Source organism: Eucalyptus grandis, chromosome 3 (genome assembly GCF_016545825.1).
Source record: "Eucalyptus grandis isolate ANBG69807.140 chromosome 3, ASM1654582v1, whole genome shotgun sequence".
In the NCBI taxonomy this organism is placed as follows: domain Eukaryota; kingdom Viridiplantae; phylum Streptophyta; class Magnoliopsida; order Myrtales; family Myrtaceae; genus Eucalyptus; species Eucalyptus grandis.
Genome location: NC_052614.1, coordinates 53,754,080 through 53,778,100, shown reverse-complemented (window position 1 = coordinate 53,778,100; position 24,021 = coordinate 53,754,080). Strand labels below are relative to the sequence as shown.

The 24,021-nt window shown below is 39.3% G+C and overlaps 2 protein-coding genes across 6 annotated transcripts; one reads left to right on the top strand and one right to left on the bottom strand.

Moving 5' to 3' along the window:
- The first annotated feature begins 2,464 nt into the window (after positions 1-2,464).
- On the top strand, positions 2,465-4,693 carry LOC104437765 (L-gulonolactone oxidase 3). The gene is made up of 3 exons (XM_010050790.3): positions 2,465-3,245; positions 3,496-3,751; positions 3,860-4,693. The coding sequence occupies exons 1-3, from the start codon at positions 2,544-2,546 to the stop codon at positions 4,672-4,674; spliced, it is 1,773 nt and encodes a 590-aa protein (XP_010049092.2). The 5' UTR covers positions 2,465-2,543; the 3' UTR covers positions 4,675-4,693.
- A 75-nt stretch (positions 4,694-4,768) lies between these two features.
- LOC104437763 (protein EMBRYONIC FLOWER 1) lies at positions 4,769-13,037 on the bottom strand. 5 transcript variants are annotated; one of them, XR_005549641.1, is made up of 8 exons: positions 12,587-13,036; positions 11,454-11,626; positions 9,950-10,371; positions 9,786-9,830; positions 8,283-9,628; positions 5,961-7,724; positions 5,641-5,817; positions 4,769-4,903 (listed from the first exon to the last, which is right to left on the bottom strand). XR_005549641.1 is itself a non-coding variant. In XM_039309075.1 (8 exons), the coding sequence occupies exons 2-7, from the start codon at positions 11,543-11,545 to the stop codon at positions 5,982-5,984; spliced, it is 3,561 nt and encodes a 1,186-aa protein (XP_039165009.1). In that variant the 5' UTR covers positions 11,546-11,626; positions 12,587-13,037; the 3' UTR covers positions 5,204-5,817; positions 5,961-5,981. The 5 variants fall into 5 exon arrangements, 3 of the variants coding, with proteins under 3 accessions (XP_039165009.1, XP_010049089.2, XP_010049090.2); XR_724464.3 differs by lacking the exon at positions 4,769-4,903 and adding an exon at positions 5,204-5,493; XM_039309075.1 differs by lacking the exon at positions 4,769-4,903 and having other exon boundaries at positions 5,204-5,817; positions 5,961-7,546; positions 7,634-7,724; positions 12,587-13,037.
- Positions 13,038-24,021: the final 10,984 nt, after the last annotated feature.

Here is a 24,021-nt window from a genome sequence, read left to right as displayed (position 1 = left end):
AATTATGTCAATTTAATCATAAATATTTTTACAATTTGCTTGAATAGTCTCTTTGATTAATTTTGACCAGAAATCACTGAAAAGAAAATCACTTGAAAATATATATTTTATTTGGAAGATAATTTAATATTATAGGCTCATTTGCCTCACACATAAATTCACATTAAATTTCCCAAACATCTTCTACGTCATATTTCATAAATATTAAATTTATGAAGAATTATTTCTATTTAACTCAACTCAATCGTTTTATCATTTCTTTAACAGTAATCATTAATTGTTAATTAATTTTAATTCTAACATTTCATTTATGGTGCACTAAATTGCAAGTGTGAAAATCGATTTTACCTCTTCATATTATTATATAGACATGTAAGCAGATTTTTTCTGTAAATACATCATATTACATATCATGCATAATATAGTCAATTTTACATAAAACTATTAACGCAATTACTTTTTCATTCTCGTAAAGTTAATTTTACTACTTATTATCATAGCTATGAGAATACTTTAAAAAAAGAAACATCCTAATTTTATTTTTTTTTAATTCTCAAAGGTCAAATTCACTGCTCATTCTCAATATATCTTTCTCTAAACTCTTACAATTTCTTAGAAAACATTTAAAGCTTTCATTTGAAGTATAAAGGACCCCCTTCATTAAAATTTAATACATGCAACATGCAAAGTGACTTTTAGCACAATATATAATATTACGCGTGTCCTCGTAACGGGCATCTCAAGTTAGTCCTTAACCAAAACAGTAATTACACGTCACGAGAATGGTTGGTATTTTGGAAATTTACAGAATTTTCTCAATTAGTTGCTTTTACAAGTGCTCGTGCATGGGACACTTGCTAACAAAATCTTCATATCTTCTAGAATCATCAATTCAGAATTAGATCAACATAATTGTTAAAACTACTACTAATAATAAATCCAATATTCTTAAACATTTGCGTCGCTCAGGCATGCTAACCACGAACTGATGAAATATGTCTCGGACATTCAAGCCATTCAAGCTGATTAAATTAAGGAAAAACTCACATCCAAAGATTTACAGCTGAATTTACCGGAAAACGAATTACATCCTTCTATTTTGATAGGATTTCATTAACAATGCCTTTAAGATACCCGTCCAACATTTAAATAAGGGAATTTTCGAATTTCAAACCAACAATTTTTCTTGTGATTTTTACCAAAAAAAAAATTCTTGTGATCACTACTCAATTTTTGGCCTAAACTTTCTAATTTTTCAAATATGATATTATATCTTTGCACAAAATTCTAATGCAATTCTTTTGATTAATTACTATCGGAAATTGTTGACGTAACAATCCACATGTCATCCATGTCAACATGCCATGTAAGACGGCTAAAGTCACATCAGCTATTTCTGATAACAATTTGGTAGAAGAATTACATTTGAATTATATACTTTATTGGTGAATTTAAAAAGTTTAGGATTAAAATGGCATTGATCCAATAGATTTAAAACTTTTAGACAATTTTCTCCATAAATATTGATTCTTTCACGATCTTGCATTTTTGTCAATTTGACTTCACCAAGTGGATGACTCTACGAAATGCATGATTCATTACCACACTTAGAAAGTTATTAACACAAAGTGTTAAGAGTATGCCGCATCGTTTGTTTTCAAATTTATATACTTTTTATATACATGTGATCTCCCTTCACTTATCAATTTAAACTCTCATCATTAATCGGACATTCTTACATCACATCAAAGTCAGGCTCTATTGTAGTTTGTTTCACGTGTGCGACCTTAAGAAACTGAATTACGACAATAAGAGAGCAGCATCAATGTAACTAATATATTCCATAACTTACCGCTGTACCTTGAGAATTATCAGCCGCATTTAGGAAAGCTCGTCGTTTTAGAGCTTCCGTTGACCAGAGAGCATAGGTTCGATGATTATCAGGCATTATAATCAACGGTTCTTGAAGATATTGTTCTCATACTTTTATTTATTTTAAGCCTAAGAAATCATCCAAGAATCGGTCACCCGAGATCCCCCCATTAGGCGAGAATATTTGAGAAAGGAATGCCGTTGTCCTTGCGTCGTGGGGGCGGCAGCTTTCTCATGTCGTTTTGGATTTTGTCCAGCCGACGAATTTCCACGGCCGACTAATGATGCATTTGGAGTCATCCCTAGACGTGGCGTTGTTTAGAAGATGATTTTGTCCCCTACCTTCATAAGAAAAATCAAGTTGACGGTCTGAAAGCAGGAAAAAAATTACCATCTTCCTTTTGTTTATGTAATTTCATGATTTAGTTTCGATTTTTTTAGTGTTTTTTGGTTGTTGTCGTTGTTTCTCTTCTGTTCGTTTCCTTTCTGCTGGAAAGCCCTTCAAAAGGTGTCCCACGTATTAAAAAAACATGGTCTCTTCGGATGCAATGCAAGAAAACCTGTCCCTTTTGTCTTGGTCTGTCTTCGAAGCATTGCCTTCTCAATTCAGACGAGATCGACCCTCTCATCACTAGCGTTCCGAGAACAGGACGCTCTCACATCTTTCTCCAATGGCCAGCTCTCGATGGCTCCTCCATGCCCTCCTCCTCGTTCTCATCCTTCACATGGACTCCATGTTACTCAAAACTGCTTCCATGCCGCCGCCTTCCCCTGTCGTGTGCAGCGGTCCTGATGGCGGCGATGGCTGCATCCTCCGCAACTCGTACGGCACGTGGAACGACAGGTTGGACTGCCGTGTCCAGAATGTCACGTACCCTTCGACCGAGGAAGAGCTCCGCTCGGCCGTGGCCTACGCGGCCCGCCACAGGCTGAACGTCAAGGTCGTGAGCAAGTTCTCCCACACCATCCCGAAGCTGGCCTGCCCCGGGAGGGCTGGATCCGCCGGCTCCTTCTTGATAAGCACGGCGAACTGTGCCTCTGGTATCGACATTGACGTGACCAGTCTGGTGGTCACGGCGGATGCGGGGGTTCCACTGCGGGAGCTGATCGACAGAGTCGAGGGACAAGGGCTGAGCCTGGTGGCCGTGCCGTACTGGGAGGGCGTGAGCGTGGCCGGGTTGATAAGCACGGGGGCACACGGTAGCTCGTGGTGGGGGAAGGGCGGGGCGGTGCACGACCACGTGGTCGGGATTAGTCTCGTGGTCCCGGCCAAGGAATCAGAAGGTTTCGCCAAAGTCATCAGGATTGAGGCACAGGATCAGCTTCTTAATGCTGCTGGAGTCTCTTTGGGCATGTTGGGTGTGATCTCCAAGGTATGTCGATTTAATGGTTACACTCGATACATCTTGAGTTTTTGAAATTTGAATTTTTCGATCTGTAACATTGCCTTTATCGCGCTTTAGACCAAAATGACTACATTGAACTTCCGTCCCCTCATAAATTTCTTCACCTTTGTCCCTAGAAAAAATGTCTTTATGAAGGAAACAATGAAGGAGAAGTGAAAGGTGGCTGAGGATATCATTAGCTTGTTATTGAATCGTTGTAGAATAAAATCTATCTCAGGTGAAGTTTTCTCTCGAGAAAGAGTTCAAGAGAAGCATAACTTATGATTTCACGGACGATGCTCGGATCGAAGAGATATACACAGATCACGCCATGAAGTACGAATTCGCCGACATCACTTGGTACCCATCTAAACACACTGCCGTCTACCGAAACGATAATCGAGTTCCTCTGAACACATCGGGCGACGGTCTTTATGACTTCCTAGGATTTCAATCCAACTCGGTCGTCGTCTCTAAATCCGTACGAGCGACCGGTAATGCATCCCTTCTTCTCTCTAACTTTTATGCTGTTTTTCAAATCATGTCATTGGCATATCATCCTCGTCAAAAACAGAATGACTGAAGAAAACTGATGTCTGCAGAGAAGTTACTGGAGAATGCGAGGAACGTGGATGGGAAGTGTGCATTGGCGTCTACCACGGTGGAATACAAGAAGCTGATCGCCAACGGTTTGAGGAATGGCCTGATCTTCACCGGCTATCCGGTCATCGGTCGCCAGGGGAAAATGCAGACTTCGGGTTCGTGTTTATACTCAGCTCCCTCGAGAACTGACCTTACTTGTGCTTGGGATCCAAGAATCGACGGGCTCTTTTTTTACGAGTCGACCGCGATATTCCCTGCCCAAAGATTTGCAGATTTCGTTCGAGATGTGAAGAAGCTCAGGGACATGAATCCGAAAAACTTCTGTGGAGTGGATATCTATAATGGGTTCCTGGTACGTTTCATCAAGGCCTCCAAGGCGTACTTGGGCCAATCCGAGGACTCGGTCGTGGTAGATTTCAACTATTACCGAGCCGACGACCCCTCGACCCCGAGACTGAATCAAGACGTGTGGGAGGAAGTGGAGCAAATGGCGTTCTTCAAGCATGGGGCCAAGCCGCATTGGGCTAAAAACAGGAACTTGGCATTCTTGAATGTCCGAAACAAGTATCCCAACTTTGGCAAATTCATGGCAGCTAAGAAGCTATTGGACCCACAAAACCTGTTCTCAAGTGAATGGTCAGATGACATATTGTTCCGGAATGAAGCAGCAAAAGGTGATGGGTGTGCCCTAGAAGGACAGTGCATATGCACAGAAGACAGGCATTGTAGTCCAGCAAAAGGTTATCTTTGCAAAGCAGGGCTTGTTTATCAGGAAGCTAGAGTTTGTAGGTATACACAGTCTTCAATGGCATAAGACGTCATATCGCTTTGTTTGTCTCGTTCAAAACCTGTAGATTGGCCATATTTGTTCGAATCATGTAACTCTCATAATCTTTATTGAGGTTTCCATTGCTACATTTGAGTTCTTGCACGCAAATTATCAAGCTTATGCAATCCTTTTGTCATTCAGACAGAGGACAACATTAGCACAATGGGCAAATCTCAATAGGTTCCGCACTCGAGACGTGTTTATTCCTATTGTCCTACAAGCAAAGCAACAAACAGGTTATGGATCCTGTTAGCCAATATCTTCAACCGAGAAGATAGCTAAGACTTATTGTCTTGAAAGCTAAATATCATTTATGCTTTAAGCTTCAACCAACACCGCTCTACATGGAAAAAGCAAGCCAACCAAATCTAGACAAGCTCGTTGCATCAGAACAATGCTTAAACTGGAAATAGGACACTATAGAGAATGTACAAGTATCACGTATCCGGGTGGAATGGAGTATAGAGCTGGAAATATAGTATCCCTACTCAAATAGCTGATTGACTGTCTAAAGTTGATCTTAAGATGGTAAGCATGTCGATTAAGTTTTTCTTGTACATCAAGCAATTCTGAGGAATTCCATATCCAAAATATAATGTTTTCAGTTTGCTTTTCCTTTTGCTTTTTTCCTTTTGCTTTATTTCAACCGAACCACATTTCCAGGTCCTCACTTTCACCGTAGCCAAACACCCTTATTACAACTGCTGAAATGAAAGATAAACAAGAAAAAAAACAAAAGAAAAGCACAAACTTGTAATGTGTCCCACTCGGCCAAATAGTTGTGTCGATGCCCTGCTATTGTTCCTAAACAAATTCATTACCAGGGTAAATCACAAAACAAAACATGGAGGTACTCTCATAGAGTCAAGCATCTATAACTGCATAACCTCTGAAGTCTTGTGCTTGAGAACTCTGAGAGGGTCAAACTTCCCACAAATTTACAGGCCTTACCTGGTTGTATTTTCATGAAGTCAGCTTAGAGATGGATCCGGAGTCAGGACTAACAGCAAATTTCTGGACCACAAATCAGCTTGCACATTCTGTACACTAGAGCCCCAAAAACCCCTGTCCAAGATGCTCTTTTTTGCGGCAACTAAGCAAGAAAACCAAGATGCTCACCTGTCGGAACTAGAAAAATAAAACCTTGACTTAATAAAAGTATCATGAACATGGCAAGAAACTGCAGGCAAGGCAGCCTTAAAATCTAGCTGGTTGAAGAGAACATAAGGATGCCTGAACCTAAAGAACATACTGAACTTTGGAAGAACTACCTTGTGAATATTGGGAGGGATTCAACCAAGTTGGTGCTGGGGAATTCTAAATCCAGCAGTGAGCTTCATGCTACTCTTTTCTTTCAAACCATCCAGATTAGCTAGGCCAGACTTCTTCGGAAATCGGACTTTCTTTTCAAATTTTAGGTCATTACGTCCAATTGTGTAGATATTTCCTGCTTCTGGCACGCTAAAGTCCGCAGGGTTCCGATTAGTTGTGCAAATTCCGGGCTCAGAACTGCATCTCAGAGGCCAAATGCTTTCACTTCTATTATGGATGTCCATTTCAGCCTTTCCAGAGGTTTCCTCGTGCAGTGAGAAATTCCTAGGATTTGGCATGCCAAAGAAATTCCCTGATTTATGATAGAGATTGCCTCCATTACTCATTCCTGAATAGGCACTTCTTGCTAGAGGGTTAGAGAATGTAGAGCCTCCAGTTGGTCCAGCTAGATCAGAACATTTTCTCTTCCCTTTATCACGGACCTTGAGAGGGAGACGCAAATTACCTTCATTATCCCCCCCAAAAAATTTATCAGGTTGAACAAAGGAAGCAGATGCACTCACGATTGGGACAGTAGAATGTTCATGGTATCTTCCTGGAAGGAAATTTGTAGGACAGTAACCTGAAGATGTGCATTTCAATGGATCAGATGGCTTGTGTAGACTCAATGCTCGGCCAGGAATTTCCTTTGAATGATACCCACATGGAAAGGAAGGATATTTCGAGAACCTATCATCTCCACCTACATCAATGTTTTGACCAGAACTAGGTCCCGCATGCATGAGACTGAGTAAATGCATAGCAGGTATAGTTTCGTTAGAACGAAAATCAAAAGTGTCATATCCATTTTCAACCTCGATTCCCTTATGCCTCGATGCATATGGGTTCTCCACACATGTTCTGCTGAAAGTATCAAAATGGAAATCCTTACTTGGCTTCTCAAGGTTTGTAGCACTGAAGCTAAATAATCTGGGATCCCGACTCCAGTTCATATCCACCTTGGGTGGTGTTTTGGGGCGATATGATTGAACATCCATATGGTTAGAGTGAAGTCCCCCGTTAGGAGGGAGACTGTACACAAAGGGCATGTGGGTTGGTATCATGGATGACGACAAACGAACCGGTTCGTCACCTTGTCGGGGAATATGGATTCTGCTACGTGCTTGTAAACGCTCGGAATTAGTATCAGAGGGCTTGTTTCTACACATATCTTCATTCATTGTGCCATTCAAAATAGTACCCTGCCTCGAAGGATCCGTAACACATACTCGGACCTTAACTGACTTTTCTTGGTCCTGGGAAAACATAACATGCCTTGCAGTATTAGGAGTACCTTCTACTTGGCCAACACTAGTATAATTTGTGATTGGGCAAGAAGAGTTCTGAACAATCTTTTGCATGGGCGATCTGAAATCTTTTCCAACCACAACACTTCGAGGATTTCCAGAGTGAATTTGCCTCTTTGGAATGCTTTCCTTTTGCGATAAGTTCAGCTCCCTGTTTCTGCATTCTTTGACAATCCTTGAACTGCCAGAATCCATTGACTTACTTGTTCTTGGCAGGAGTTTAGTTCTTCCTGCACCATCTAAAGATCTTTCATATTGATTTTTTGCCATGAGTTCAACAATTTCCATTGGTATGTCATCTACAGTTGTCTGCTCAGAAGCTTTACCAGATTTTTCGTCATGATATTGCTTCATAATTGCAGAGGACTCCTGAGATTTAGTGGCTTTCTCTCTGCTACTTATCCCAGAAATATCTTGCTGTAAAAGCAAAAAAGCAATTGTTGAATTCTGAAAATCACTGAGGAAATCACCTAATATTACAAGAGCTCAAATGTAAATTATACCGAGAGTGTTTCATAACATCTAATGACTTTGCAAAAGCCTATAGTTGTAACAAGATGAAGAGAAGAATCCAAACATAATATATGAACAACCAACATGAGGAAATGCAACACTGTAAGACCAAGCCTAACATTCATATCAAATTCATTAAAGAAAAATCAAATCTTCACGCTAGGATACATGAGAAAAGCATTGCATTTCTCTGAAATTGATGTGAATCTTGCTACATACACCAGCATAGAGAGAATACAGAGTGCCATCCAAGGTAATAGCTTGGGTATGACATCATACTCCCAACCCTAGATTTTCTACTACACCACAACTTATGATGGGTATGATGTAGTATTCTAATTAGTCATCTCAGCAAAGGGGCGAGGAGGGTAGCATAGTACTACAATTGACCAAGCACACGACTGCGCACATTTAGAAAATCCAAATCAAGTAACTCTATGAACTAATGACAAGATTGCATACCATTTGTGGCTTCATATAAGAAAATGCATTCTCTAAATTCAAGGCGTGACTTTGCTTCTCAGTCTGAACTTTAGCAATCTTACGGGTGGATCCCTTGCTAATGACATCACGATCCCCTTTACCCGGAAAAGCATCAGATCCACAACTAGAAGGACGCTTTGGCTCTACGGGTCTGGCTTCCCGCTTTCTGAGAATAAGTGAATCTTCTCGAGCACCTTCCGGCCAATTGAAAGAAGAAGCCAAACCGAATTGAGTGGGAGTGGCATATGCTTTGTCGACTTTGGGAGGAAGCAAACAGCTTTTGGAAGAAACATGGGATCTATTTTCTACAGAAGCATCACTGGTGGGTATGAACCAGAAAGGTGGAGGACTGGAGTGCATGACTCTGGAGTCTGTCCTCATAAACATCCCTCCTGAAGGATTGGGGTTACTGATTGGATGAGTAACTGAAACCTGGCCACAATTTTCTTGAGGCATTGCTGTCTTGTCATTGCAAAGCAAACTTCTGTCATTCTTCGATGCAGGGATAAGAAAAGAATTCGTTTCTCTGGCTGCACTTGCAGATATCTCATGTCTAAATGAAAACATGAGATCAGCTGGTTTGGTACCAATCTGTCCAGATTTATAGTGGAAAATATCTTCATTAACATGGTTCTTCTTTTTCTTCTTAACGGTTGCACATATTACTGCATCCTCGTGTTTAGCCCAATGATTCTTTCTGACAGTTTGTGAATCCATTCTAGCAAGTTCATCGTCTTCAATTTGAGACTCAATAACAGCACTGGAATTCCCAGCACCATCTTTGAAAACAATTTCTTTCCCGCTTTCCTGTCTAGGAGTCATAGAATCCTTCTGCTTGCTGTCCTGATCAAAAGGCGAACTTCTCTTCCTTTTCTTTAAAACCTTTTTAACATTGTCAGGGACCACAATAGGGCGATCTGTCACAGATGCTATGCCTATCTTCGCAGACTCATCGCATGTAGCAAGACAAGGAGCATTTGCTTTCTGGGTTTGATCTGGATGCGTACTTTCATCCTTACCCAACAAGTCAGTTAGCAGACGTACCTTCCGATTTCTTCTACGGCGTAAATTAACGTTTTTAGCATGTAAATTATCCTCAGAGAGGTCGCCACTGTCAGACGATGGGCAGTCATGTTTATCCAGTTCTTCTGAAGGATGTTTCTTCTCTTGAACCGTCATTGCATCATCCACCCCATCAATCAAAACAACCCCAACGCACTCAGAGCCATTGCCTGCCTTCACAGAATCGGGATTAGATGGTTGTTTCCCCAATTGAATGATTTCGGAAGAACTTCCACGGCCAAAAACTTCTTGAACTCCACAGTCTAGCATAGACAAATGAAGAGACCCATAGCCATTTGGCTGGTTAAGTACTGATTCAGCATCCGTATGTAAAAAGAGTGTCATGTTGCACCAATCTAACGTCAACTTTATGTAGGTAATTAAACTTGTAGTTAGTAGCCATATTGGAAATGAGCATACCTGTGTCATCAGCATCCTTTCCCTTTCCCTGGCTGACGCCAACTTCTGTAGAAAGAAAAACAAAAGTATTGAGAGTTCCTAACTTGGATTATGGTCCCATACTTATCATCAAGAAATATCAAAGCTTTCAGATATAAATGAATCGCAAATACATGAAAATTCACCTTTGGAGATCAGAATGCAAGTTTGATCCTCTTTGTCTTTTTTCTCATTAGAATATAATGAAGCTCGAACATCACTGCCATTAACTTGAGGTAATATAGTAGCATCAGACTTTCCTGTGCTAGCAATGCCTACACTCCTTATCTGCCGAAGATCAGAGGCAACAGTTGCAGTTTGACTTTGGTTCAACAGATTGATACTGGTGCTCTCACATTTGCATTTAAAAACAGAATTATCAATGACTTTTTCAGCAGGGGTAGATTCAATGCACAAATCTGGAACGCAAGTTTGGCATCTCCACCATCTGAACTTTGGAACATCTAGTGGTGGAAGCATGTCTTTTGGCACTTCTGAGGTGTCTTTCTCCAATTTGAACGGCCAACATAGCTTGCTTTCTTTTTGCCGCATCCCAGAAACATATTTACTGATGGAAGGATGAGTCAGATTATGTTTAAGGAACACTAGTGCGAGGTATTACAAGAAGTAGCAAGGAAACTACACTAGACATGTGTAAAGTCCAACACAGTTCATCTTTATTACCATTGGCCACTTCATTTCCAGCAATACCAGTAAAGAGTCATAATAAGAATTAATGAAACTAATTCTTTGAAAGATTGGAGAGAGAACAATTGGTCTCCACACCAAATGTATCGAATATATATAAGCATGTTAAAAAATTTTGGATGTGTGCGTGCGGAAGCATGGTTTTGGTATTAGTTATAGTTTTTGGTTAGTGATCTGTGCAAGTGTATGATATAGTTTGTAGAGGATGGAAAAGGGACAAGATAGGATAATTGAAGGACAAAGAACATGGGATATAATTTATCTAATTGATGAAAATGGATAGTACAAGATATTTTGATATAATGGAGGAGTATTTCATAACATAGAAACCATCTTAACTCTACTCCTCCACACACGGTGGAGGTCTAAACCTCACACCTCAAATGATGAAGGCGTAAGTCACCGCCTTATAAGATTCTAGATTTCTCTTGAATGCTAGACTTCTCTAGACTTCTCTTACATGCTGGAAATTTTCAACCACAATTTTTTAACCATTCAGAACTTCATCTAGAGAATTCTAGATTGTAGTTTAGCAACTCTAGGAAATTCTAGAAAATGGATCACCATTTCCAACAAAGCAAATTCTTCCAGCAGTATTTTTGCTACTCATTAACATGAGGACAAAGCTGAATTTTTCATTTGGTTCAAACATTTGAACAAATAAAATATGGATGAATGATGCAAAAAGAGTGAAGCCTAGTAGATACGGACTAGATCCAGCAAAGAAGAAGCTCGAGGAGCATCACACACAGGCCTCCAGCAACTAATTATTCTGGTACCAGAGATTATAATGCAGGAATACATACATACATACATACATACATACATACTTATATTTATATTTATATTTATATATATATATATATATATATATATACACAGCAATTGCAGCATACATGAGGAACAGCAATGTTAAATATATGTAGAAAATTTAAACCTTACCGGATTGAGAAGTGCTCACACTTGGTATTACTTTTTCCAGCAACCCCGAGAAGATCTATTGATATTGAGTCGATTTGGGTGAATGATTCCATTGATGTTGAGATGCGATTGACAACGCGGCCACGTTGGCTGTTTGTGCAGTCATGCGATCATTTCACTTCAAAGCAAGCTGCCTAGGACAAGCCATGTGCATTCTTAAGAATTTTGAATGTCATACATAGAACTAAATTGCAATAGGAACCAGATGATCGTACAAAAACTCACTAAACAACTAATCCTAGAAAAATTTTTAGAGGATCAATGTAAATTATAGTATTCAAGAGAACAGATTAACACAGTAACCTCATATGCAACATCAGGCGATTACAAAACAGAAGAAAAATGCTATAAGTTTATTGCTAACATGCCATTGTATAAACCATAAGAAATCGACTTACATGGAAAGTGCACATAAAATAACAACTTTTTTCTCGGGTATACTCATGAAATGATAGTAGAAACCCTAGCAAATGCGCAGGAAGTTGTATCTTGCAACATTCTACCCCATGAACGAACAAAATCTCTCAGGCAGAAAGAACCAACCAAGTTAAGATGTGAGGAAGTGACGATGAAATATCAGCTACAAGACAAAGGCCAGATTAGGGTTTTGCCCATGAACTGGACATAGGCCCCACCAAGAAGGAAAAGGTTGTATTCAAGCCTTGGGTTATTGATTATGAGCATAAACCCACTAAGATATCACCTCAAAGACACCATTCACGCCATTATATTATACCCATTAACCCGGAAAAATAAAATGATTCCTAGGGTTTATTTTACTCACTAAATCGCTACTGTGACAGCAATAATCGAACCCCCACTCTAGAAGAGCAAGAAAAATCATCAAACTGAATCAAGAAAACCACCAAGAGTTAATATTCCTGAAGTCGAGAAAGATTCAGATCGAGAAAAACTGTTGAAACCCCACTCCACGAGCAAAAGACGAATTTCAAGCACCCCCCGCAAATCAAGATTCAAAACCCAGCTCGCGGCCAGCTTTATTTATAGAAACAGATCCCCCATCAAGGAAAGACCCAACTCAAGAACCGCCCGACCCAGAAGAGAAGGCACCGATTCGAGCTCAAAGAACGAACCTCGATCTCTCAGAGGCCCGAGTCAAACTGTGCCCTATCCGCACTCGACTTGGAATCCCCCGCCCCCGGCCTCTTCGGATGAAGACCTCCCCCGAGTGGAGTGGCCCGCGTCGGAGCGGACGGTGGCGGATTCAAGAAGGGATCGAGCTCAGGCCGCGCGGAATTTGGGCGCGCGGATCGAGAGAAACCCTAGCGCCTTCGATGTCGGGCGTGTGCGCGCGGGGCTTTCGATTCTTTACTCTGAGAAAGAGAGAGAGAGAGAGAGAAATGAGTTCTTTTTTTTTCGTCCTAAAGTCATGAGACGTTTCTTGTTTCTTGCCACATGACACCTCTCTCTCTCTCTCTACTTCTTTGACACCTTTCTCTCTCTACCTACACAAACACACAAACCCACTCACATCGGTAGGATAAAAAAAATGCGGAAAAACTGAAAGAAAAAAAGAGGAAAGAAGAAGAAATTCCTTTAGTGTTGGTGTGCGAGGGTTTTGCGAAGTGGGGAGGGACTGATTCGAGGCGGGAGGGCCACTGGGGTGGCGACACGTGGCGGGTTTGTGCGGATCTTATCACTTTCCATTACCCCTCCCTTGCCTAAGGGGGAGGACGGAAAAAAAAAACCCTAGGCGGAGGGAGCGACAGCGCTGGTGCGTCGAGAGAGTCCCCTCGGTTCTGTTTCTGTCTCTCTCTCCCCATGTTTCCCTGTCCGCGCGCGTCGCCCCCACGCGCCGCGGCGGGGCCTCGGAGGGCCGGTCCGAAGATGCCTTCGCATGAAGGCGGGACGCGATTGGCGCGTGCCGCTCCCGGCGTCCCGAGGCGAGTCGGGGTTGGTGGACCGCAAAAGCCCTAGCTTTAAATGGTAAAGAGGGGTTGAAGAGGGTGTAGGAGAACCCTTAGCCGGCACTTGAGTATGGATTTGGAGTTAGGTTTAGGCGGAATGCAAACCCCATCTTTCTTTTTATATCTATATTTTGATCATCATCCAAGTTGATATTTTATGTCGTGATTGGGCCTATTTCATCGCATGCTTATGTGTTACTGCTGTATATCTATATGAGTATACCTAGCAGTATTCTTTATGTGAAATTAATGAGCAAAAGAATTCAATTAGATTAGTTACGAATTGCGAAATAAAGATTATTGAAAGTTGTTTGTTGGATTCTACCTCAAAAGAAATCTAGTTGCTGGAACATGCACCTCAGAAGAGAAAGAAGCTGAGTTGTAGAAGCCTTGTCTGAATTTGAGAACTATGGAACATGTTCTTTGGAATTGTAGTGGAATTCTGAATTCCTTTGATTCCCATGTTTGGCTAAAAGAAGTCTGTATAAAGAGTAACTTGAATGATGATTCTAAAGGTACAATGACAAACTTAGAGTTAGGCGACTAGCTAGTTTTACGATCAATGAGGCCGTTTATAGGAAAAACTAATAGGTACAATTACATTCATTAATTATCCAACGTCCTAGTCACACGTGAGCTTTTGCGACACCACCAATTCAAGCCATCCGTGATGTCACTAAATCAAGCTAAGTCATGAGCAAACTTTTCATTAGCTTGCGTGGCTGGTGCCTTGACTATTTGATATCTTGCATGACGAGATTCCAAGGTTTCTAAAAGAATAGTGGGCACCGCGATGATAAGCTCGTTTAACCACAAACCTTTATGTCATGGATGCATGACTAGTTATGCCTCGAACGGTACACTGCATAATAAGTATGAGACCCTTATGAAAACACATCAGAGGGGTAGCTGTAATAATTGATCCTCCCACCCTTTCCCTAGAAAGACATTGCTTTCATCAATTTAGCAGTTCAATGTGCATGAGCCCATTGATAATGTGTGTCCCACAAGAAATATAGAGTTTTAGATGTATGAAATACTCCCAAACTAACTATTGATTCAGAATTTGAAGTTGAGAGGAAGTTGACTTGCAGCATACTTGCAAGGAAGGAAAAGCTTGTGTCAACTGGCTTGCCAATTTTGCTTTTCACTTTAGTTCGACAGTATAATTCATAAATGTTCCGCCAATTGGGATTATTTTTTTGTCAGCAGAAGACTTTAGGGCCTGGCTACTAAGGATTGCGGTGACTTTTGATGTAATTCTCTCTTTTAATCTCTTGTACCAAAAAAGAATTTTCAGGGTTAGCTAATTTAAAATATTTTATTACCTATATTATTGCAAGTGATTGAATCCCACAATAGATTGAGAGGGTGCTATTTTTAGGTTTTGTTTAAAAAAAAAAATTGTAGTGCCAGTTATTTTTATGATAAATAAGTTGCACAGTTATGAATATTATTGCGCGGTATGCCACGTAAAATCCCCTTATGGAATGTAGTGTGCTCTTGCAGGAAAAGGACTTTACTGGGGTATTCCCAAATATCCAAAACCAAAAGAAAGTCTTCTAGGTTCTTTTTTATTTTGGGATCTTGTAGGGAAACTTTCCGACTTTCTGCAGTAGGTTTCTGGTAACTTTTCAGCTCTCTTGTCGTTTTTGGACTTCCCTAATGCTAGTTTGAGATTACAATTTAATGATATAAATGTTTGATAACTTTCGTTTAAAAGTATAGCTTATATTTTTTGGGAATTAAGGATTTGTTTGGGGTGATTTATTACTTTTAATTTCTATAAATATTTTCTGGTGTTGCTTTGAAATTGGGCTTTGGTCTAACATTGGATATCCAAATCTTTCAAGATATTTAAGTGCTGAACGTGTGAAGTTATTTAGAATTCCCACAAAAAAAAAAAAATAGTAATTTAGAATTTTTGTAATTTTTAGATTTTAAAATGAGTTATTTAAATTTTCATAATTTTGGAGAGAAATATGGAAAGACCCTTTTGAGATGAGACTCAAACGTTCGATGAGGTAATAATCATTTCCTTTTACCAAACTAATAAGGCAATAATTGCTTCGCTTGCTTGTCAAACTTACTCTAATCAATTGAGAGCTAGCGCCAAATGGGATTTTCCAAGTGTTAAAAAAGAAGTTATGGCGTATCTCAAATTTTGGCGAGTGTGAGACATTTATGATAGCGTCGTTAGCGGACTTGTCTCTCTCCATTCTTTTATTAATATGAGCTCATGTGTTTTTTACGTGCGAATTTCCATTTGGCAATTCCTCTATCAATGCGGGAATGCGTGGTTTGGCTTACCAAGAGTTTTTAAAATGGAAATAGAAAAGGAACACCAATTATTTTTGACGCGCGGCTTCTTTTAGTTTATACCAAAATAAAATAATAAAAGGGTATTGAGTGTACCCAAGCCTCTTGTGCAACATGCTTGAGGTAGAAAATATTCAATTTTCAAGGCATTAATTGTCATAATTGTTTAAGATGAGTATCGTGAATCAAAATTTTAAATTTACAAATTATGAATCAAGAATCAAATAGAATTGTAAGTTTCAGTTACACATCTAAGATTAGCATTTTGCGTCATAATCTATAAACTCCGTAACAAATAATATAGATATGAAATATTAAGCTAGTTTAATGATCTACGAAAAAAGAACTCTTAATTTTGAGTATATATGATGATTACTATGCATAAGAAGATACTATTTCACATTATTTATTGACATAAAAGTTACATTCAAATATGAATTACAAATCTTTATCCGTCATTTCATTTATAATTGTTTTGTAACAGTGCAAACTTTACTTTCAATTATTTAGAAACTATCAAACGTAGCATATTATCACAAAATACAACAAAAAATTACATTATTTGTTAGGTAAGCATGCAAACAAGTGAATCCTTGAATCAATAGATCTGTGTCTAATCGTGACTTAATAGATTCACATGTAATTTAGGAGATTAACCACTTACCTATATATGTATTTATATATATATCATATATACGTATTGCTTAGAACTTGCCTTGTAATGAATAGTACAACAAGAATGGGGAATTGATCGATTATGATAATTATGTTGATTTCATTGATAGGGAGAACAGTCTATGTATTACAAATTGTGATAATTTTTATTTAGTTACTTAACAAAAGCTTTAGAGACTCTTTTTGACAAAATATGATTAAAAGAAAATCATTTCATTGTAAGAGTAGGAGAAATTTAAACAACTTTGATGTTTTGTCAGAGAGAGAAAGCAGGAGGAGAAAATGTGAGGCGGATGTGAAAAATTCAAGCTTAATTAACTTTAATTACCGAAATTACAAAGTGATTAACTTTAATAAGTATAACTCACTTCAGAAACACACTAAAAATTTCACTTGTTGAAAGCAAAAAGAAACGAAAAGACACACTACTGGTTCTTATAGTCTTCAGTCGTCTTTGCTTATTATTAAAATAATTGATGATGATTATGTTTTGTCAACTTTGCCATGCAATTCCCAGTTTTACTCATTTTTTTAAAACCACTCTCTTTAAGTAGTTATCACTATTTCCTCCACTACTCTCTCTCTCTCTCTCTCTCTCTCCTTCGACTTTGCAGCTCACTTACAATTACGATGACATGACATTACGATAAGTTTCACATATATAATAAAATTACGTCACAAATTAAAATACTTCCATAATGCGTTTCCTCTTCTTAAGATAAGAGAGAATCAAAGCGTGTAAATTATCTTTTTCTTAGATTATTTTTACCATACATAATATGGATCCTTTTTTAAGTAGGACGAGCAATTAAATCGGATTATAAACAATTAAGGAATGAGATATTATAAGGTGGCATATACGTAAAACACAGTAAGGAAGGAATAAATCTCTGCTTGCCAATGAATGATTTGCCGAATAAGAACAAACAAGAAAGCAATGGTACGGGAGTTTTTCACTGAGATGTGTCCCATGGAATTGATTGAACATGACAGAACTCAAAAATTCACATCGCCTCGGAAACAGACCCCTTGCGTTCTAAATGTAAAGGCTGAAGTAATGCTTTACCTCCATCTTGATTAGAAGCAGACCGATCCAAAAAAAAAAAAGAAGAGGAAGCAGAACTTTTCTTTTTTAATTCTCTAATATTTATTATTGTTGAATTTCGATGTAGATGAAGTCTTTAACCAATAGACTCAATTTGAACATTATTTTTCTTTTTTTGTAAACAATCCTTTGCACCAATAGGAAACGAAAAGAAAAGAAATGTGTAGGCCTTTGCCGATGGCCGTATTTCTCTGAAAATGTGCACGAGTTGACAGGAAAGAAACCCTTACAAAGAGAGGTGACATGGTCGATTGTTCTATGATCTGGTCCCAGGAGTTTAAGGTCCCTATTGTTCTTGTGCCCAACATTGTAAATTCTCTAGCAGCTCTTTTCTATCAATAAGGTTTCACATTCTAATAAATTCACTTTGATCTCAGTCATGCTTTTTGTAAATATTCGCTTGTTAAATTTTTTTTAATTATTATATCCTTTTGTATTTTCACTTGAGAAATATAGACTGCAGAATGTCCTTGAAAGAGATACCGAGTAGGAGCGTAGTGTACGGTAGGTATTGAATCCATGAAATGCACAATTTTCTCTATGTGGGATAATAGATTGAAAAAAAAGAGAGAGTAAATGATAGTTGAACATAAAATTAGACAAGTCGTGTAACTCTCGAGCTTTTTCCTTCTTTTTTCTTTCTTCTTTCTAAAGTTGAGAAAGTCCATCTTAGTAAACAAACCCTAAACCTATTTAACACTCAATCAATTTTATAGATCAGATAAAACTCGGGCGATGGTGCAAACGTTGAACTGTTTATACACTGCCAAAAAAGGCGTTCGTGAAGCCTTGTTAAATTAAGAGAAATGGTTGTTTTAGAGATGAAATTCGATGTTGTCGAAAGTGCACTTGAGCAATGGCGTGGTTCGCCGAGTAAGTTAAGGAAACAAAAGTTCTCCATTCAATTATGAGTCTTCTAAAAGGAGCTTTATCTACCTTGTTAAGCTGTCTACTTTTTTTTCTTTTTTTTTGTCCTCAAGCTAAGTTAGATCTCGAGAGATGCCCTTTTTCTTTTTTGCTGTCAGGTCTCAAAAGGGTACCTGTTAATTTAACAAAGGATCCAAATCCATGGAAAAATTATTTTATCGAATCTTTTGTAGTAAGATAGCTGTAGGGTTTTTACATGTTACGGAATACGTTACCCCGATACATGCCATTAGATGTGCTTAATTTAGTAACTAAAGTGTCCTAAGAGCATGTCAATAGATGTAGGGTACCTTTAGACTTTAATCATTTTTGATATGTGAAGAGATTGCATGAGACAACAACTCATTGATACTCTTGTTTTTGTGATCCGGGCCCCTTTGCTGAAAAAGACCTAAACAGATGGGGCTATTGCTTACCATAGCTATTCATCATTTAGTAGCTCTAGTATCTACATGAGTGATGAGAAAAAATGGGCTTATCCTTAAAGAGGTATGTGGTACAGACAAATGAAATTCCAAGACAGATATGGTATCTCTTTTAACACGGCCCTTCTCTCGACTTTATAAGGGACCGCCTCTTACTTTTTAAAATACCATTAATTTACACCATAAGGTTCTTGGGTCTAAAATTTTTTCTAATATACGGGATTTAGAGCGGTAAATGGAGAGCATATTCACAAAATTAACTTATTATAAGCCGAGCGTTTAACCTAATCAAGTGAGAGCATACTCTCATTCGTTCGACCTAATCGAACAAGACTTGGAAGAGAAGATACTCATGCGTCTCGATCCCACGTACCATTTGTTCAGCACGCTTTTGCAAGTTCTCCCATGTCACCATACTGGCCTCGGGCTGGTCGTCGGCAGAGAAGCCCTAAATGGATGGCAATGGAAAAAAAAAAAAATAAAAACAAGGTGAGTCGTGCAAAGAATTATTTAAAATTAGCAGCAATAATTACATTTACTCAAGAAATTTGCTTTGGTCCTATAATTGTATGACACCAAAAATATGGGAAAAATTAAGAGTATACGAACAGCTCAAAAAGCTAATCCATGAGGACCACATCTCATGTTCATATCAGTAGATGAAATATTATTTTGGAAAAAAGAAAGTTTATCTGAATAGTCAATTTGTTTCGGTTCATCTCGATTTGATTTTGGCATGAGTGTTTAATTCACGGAAAACAAATTATTTAGATAACATAACATTTTTTTGAAAAATGATCGCTTATATCATCAACAAAAACAAACAAACGAAAAATATTTTCCATCGCCTACAAAAATATTTAAATATAAATTATTGTTGATAATGGGGAAAAAACTTTTCTTTAGCTAATTATTTTAAGGAATATGAGGGATCATTCATAAGAATATATTTTTCAAATTATTTTATCTTTCGCAAAATAGATGAATCCTAAATGATGTCCGTACTTTCTCTTTATATACTAAGCGAGAATTATGGTGCCTTCGTGGGGTTTTTAATTTTTTTTCTTTATGGTCTAACGAGGCTAACAAAGTGGGTTTGCTATTGATTGGCCGTGCCCGAAATATTCAGATCACGTTTTGATCAGCGAGTCGTCCGAGGATCGCAGAAGGGTGAGAATGAAGCGCTGCGTATGCTTTGATAAAAGCTGAGGAATCTCCCCCATTCTCCATTTAGTGACGGAGGAAGAAGGCAGGAAAAGGGGAGAATCTGATGTTCGAATGATGGCAACCGGACATGTGTGGAGTTGTACCCACGAGGTTGACGGTGTGTCCCCAGGACCAAGAGGTCCTTTTTAGCTCGTACGATCCTCGTCATGGTCCATGCCATGCCATGCATCTTTTGTTCGCACTAAACACTTTGAACCTTTAACCTAATTTCGTTCTTTTAATGCTTCTGGGGGGAAAAAAAGAGAAAGATGTAATAAGAGGGAGGAGAAGGAAGAAACCCTCGGGCTTACGAGCTTAGGAGTGTGCAAAATATTCGGGAACCGTTCGGATCGCTCGGAACCGAACCCTAACCGCCGAACCGGCGGTTCTTGAGGAACTAGTCCGGTTCCCGGTTCCATGGGCGGGTCCACCCGCCCGCCCACCCGGCCAGAACGGAACCTTTTTAATATGAAAAAAAAAATTACTAAAAGAAACCCTAGATCTCACTCACTTCCTTCGTCTTCGGCTCCTAATCCTATCACCATTTCGCCGCGTTTACTTCTCCCACTCGTCCGCATCTCCATGTACTTAAATTTGGTTTTTCTTTCTTTGGCTTGCTTTGATGTTACGTAGTGTTCTATGTTGAAAACCAAAATTATTTCATGTTAAGATCGGTTCCATGGATCCACCCGGGAACCCACCGAACCGACGGTCCGGTTCTCGGTGGTTCCCGATTCCAATTTTTCTGGAACCCAGGTCCTTAGTGGGAGTTCCGGTTCTAGGTCGGAACCGCCCGCCGACCATGCACACCCCTAGTCGAGCCCTTGATGGATCTTGAAACTTTTTGTTTTTAGTTTTTATTTATTTTTGAGGAGGAAGGCTCGACTATTGAGTTGATGGTGTGTAAATTAAACTTGGAGAGGATGGTCTTAGTGATGATGTATGAATCGTAGTAGCAAAGAAACTCAATTGCAGATCGCAAGTATATGACGGGAAATGGCCCTCTAAATCACTCCCCTCTCTCTTCATCCAATGGTGGGGTATGCTCACGCACCATTCCTTTTCAATTGATACACTGTTGGGCGACCCATTTGATCATCATTGGATAAATAGAATATGAAGGTCAACTTATATCAAGGGTTAGCTTTCTCGTACCACTCACTACGTCCACTTTTTCCAGTTTAATCAAGGACAAATCGTCGATGCATCGAGATTAGGGAATTCACTGTGAATTGGTGCCTTAACCCCAAGTAGATGTCAAATACGAGACGTCATGTTTCCTGAAATGTACAAGGTTTGTTATTACTAACTTATGTAGCTAACCCCATAAGAGCAGAATTGGGTACCTACATCTTAAGCTAATCTTCATTTAAGACATCAATGAACTGACGCATGAGTCAATCTAAAGGAGTTGGCCGTGCTTAAAAGAAAGGACTTCTACTTGTTACCTCCACTATCAATGCAGCTAAACATAGTTTACACGTTGGATGATTGACATGTAGAAATACTCCACCGTAAATCAATTTGAAACAAACATATTGATGACCTAACGGTGAGTCAGTTACAATTTCTTCATATTGGCTTTGGGGCTAGTAACAATTCTAAAAGGGGGTCAATTTCATTTTCGGCGTAAAAAAATCGATTACCCATTCACAGTTGGATTAAATGCTCGGCAAACTCAAAACGTATAGTACCCTCAATTTGATGCCACCTAGATTAGTTTCTATCACCTTCAATGTAGATTGGCAAAAAGTTAGACAGTATGGAATGGACACCTTTCTTTAATGGAGTAGTGAATTAGATGCACCAAGTGCATTAGTCCCTGTCCATCTTAGTTCTTAAGTCACTGGTGTAGTGCACCTTATGCTATCTTAGCTCCACTCATTCAGAGATACTCAGGGACAATGCACCAGAGGGAGAGAAATTAGATTTTTATTAACACACAAATGATTCATAAATTATCCTGATTTGTGCATAACATTTTGTGAAAGAGTGCCCTAGGTACACTAAGTTAGCAACTAGCTAAAGAAGTTTTACCGCTTTTCACGTTGATTATATTACATGTGATCGTAACCTAGAAATGTGAATTATGTTTAACGAGTGTCTTCAAAGTACTCATCAAATATAATTTTCGTTACCACTCGCATAATTTGGCACAAGAACATAGAAAGTGAAAGGATGATAAGTTAAATGGGTTTTGAGATGGAAGCGGTGGATAGCTAGTGATGGGGTAAGAAGTTGCCATAGCTGCTCATATCAAATTACTACATCAACTTGCTGAGGGAGCAACTTCCATGAACAAGTTGAATTATTGCGAAGGGCAACCTGAGGAATTTCATGTTTAAATTTTGATGAACTATGATCAGAGAAGCAATTCTTTCTAACTAAGAGTAGTAAAATATAAAGTTCAACGAATCCTATACAACAACACGTTAGTCAAACCATGTTCTTGAAAGTCAAGTATGTCATGATGCTGCAAAAGACTCATTCATCTCCCATTTAACTTGTAGATCACGTGCAAAAATGATTAGCTGTCAATTACATTGCTCAAGCTACTATAGACACATCAAGATTTTAAGGTCTTTTGTAAGGAAAAGGATGATGCAAAAGCTATATCTAAGCACCTTTTTTTCTATATGCCCTCGAGATTTTTCAAAAGGATACCGATGAATCTATTGACTTCGCAATTCTAACGAGAAAAGTCCAAAATTTCTTTCTTAGAATAGACACTGATAAATCTATCGACTTCATAATTTTGACAAGAAAAGTTCAAAAAATTTCTTCCTCATAATGTACAAAAAAACTTGAGAAAAATTCGAATTTTTTTTTCTCTACTCCTTACGAAAAATTCAAAATTACCCAATTTTACTTAGATGAGATTTGCGACTACACAATAAAAAAAATCAACGCATACTTAATTCTTTACTTTGGTATCTTTAAAAACTCCTTACCAAAATAAATATTTTTGAACTCTTTGAAATGTTATTTAAGTTTTTTTATCGCAGTAATGGGCATCTCAATGATAAGAGATCACTTAATTAAATCTTAAACTTGATTTATTAAATTAATCGCTAGCTGTTTTACAATATTTAAAGCCATTTCAGTTTCAAATGCCCCAAGCTCCAATCCCAGCCAAAAAAGGTCAGCGTCTTGTTCCTAATTGGAGTTCGAGTTTCAAATTGCGACCGTCCATTCAGGGCCATCTCGATTCTCCCGTAGGATCCGCCGTACACGTGTCTTCACGCCAAAACGCCACCGACCCCTTACCGCCAAACTCGACCCCCGTCGCTTTACCCATTTTCCCAGCAAAAAGGGCAAACCTAAAGAGCCCGAGCTCATCCGACGGCTTTACATCAGTCGCCTCGCTCCTCTCCCGATCTCTCCCGTCCATCGGAACTTTCAATCTGATCCGCACGATCGTCCACATCGCCAGTCTCACCGTCCGATCGCGACAGGATCACAAAATTCAAAACCATTAGAGGGAGATGAACACGGACTCGCAAGCTTCGATACAGAATCGCAGCACCATCAGTCCCAACTCTCTCTCTCTCTCTCTCTACATCTCTCTCTAAACCCAAAACCTCTCCGCCGTCCGTACGGTCCGCCGCTCGCCGCCGACGGCCGGACGACCTCAATTCGCCGGAGCTTCGGTAACGCGTTCGGTCGGCGGCGAACCGTAACGCCTCGTCGCCCACGCAATGCCGTTTTGCTTCGTCGCCGTTACGGCAGAGAACGAACCTCCGGCAATCGTCCCTTCCGTTCGCGCCGGCGTCCTCGTCCTTCGGATCTCGGAGATAACGCGGTCCCGCCATTGGTGACGTCGTTCGTCGTTGGCGACAGTGACGTATGTGTGGCCTTCAATCTGCTCGCCGTCAATTGAGTTTCGTCTTGCGGAGTCCGAGGTAATCTCGACGACTCGATCGAGCGGCCGAGAGGGAAATCGT

What these genes read in the sequence shown, in the direction of transcription:
- LOC104437765 (XM_010050790.3), top strand. Translation starts at nt 2,544, where the DNA reads ATGGCCAGCTCTCGATGGCTCCTCCATGCCCTCCTCCTCGTTCTCATC. An exon ending in TGTTGGGTGTGATCTCCAAG is followed by an intron (nt 3,246 to 3,495) that starts GTATGTCGATTT and finishes AATCTATCTCAG; the next exon opens with GTGAAGTTTTCTCTCGAGAA. An exon ending in TAAATCCGTACGAGCGACCG is followed by an intron (nt 3,752 to 3,859) that starts GTAATGCATCCC and finishes TGATGTCTGCAG; the next exon opens with AGAAGTTACTGGAGAATGCG.
- LOC104437763 (XM_010050787.3), bottom strand. Translation starts at nt 11,545, where the DNA reads ATGGAATCATTCACCCAAATCGACTCAATATCAATAGATCTTCTCGGG. An exon ending in AAAGGATGCTGATGACACAG is followed by an intron (nt 9,629 to 9,785) that starts GTATGCTCATTT and finishes TGTCTATGCTAG; the next exon opens with ACTGTGGAGTTCAAGAAGTT. An exon ending in CTTATATGAAGCCACAAATG is followed by an intron (nt 7,725 to 8,282) that starts GTATGCAATCTT and finishes TTGCTTTTACAG; the next exon opens with CAAGATATTTCTGGGATAAG.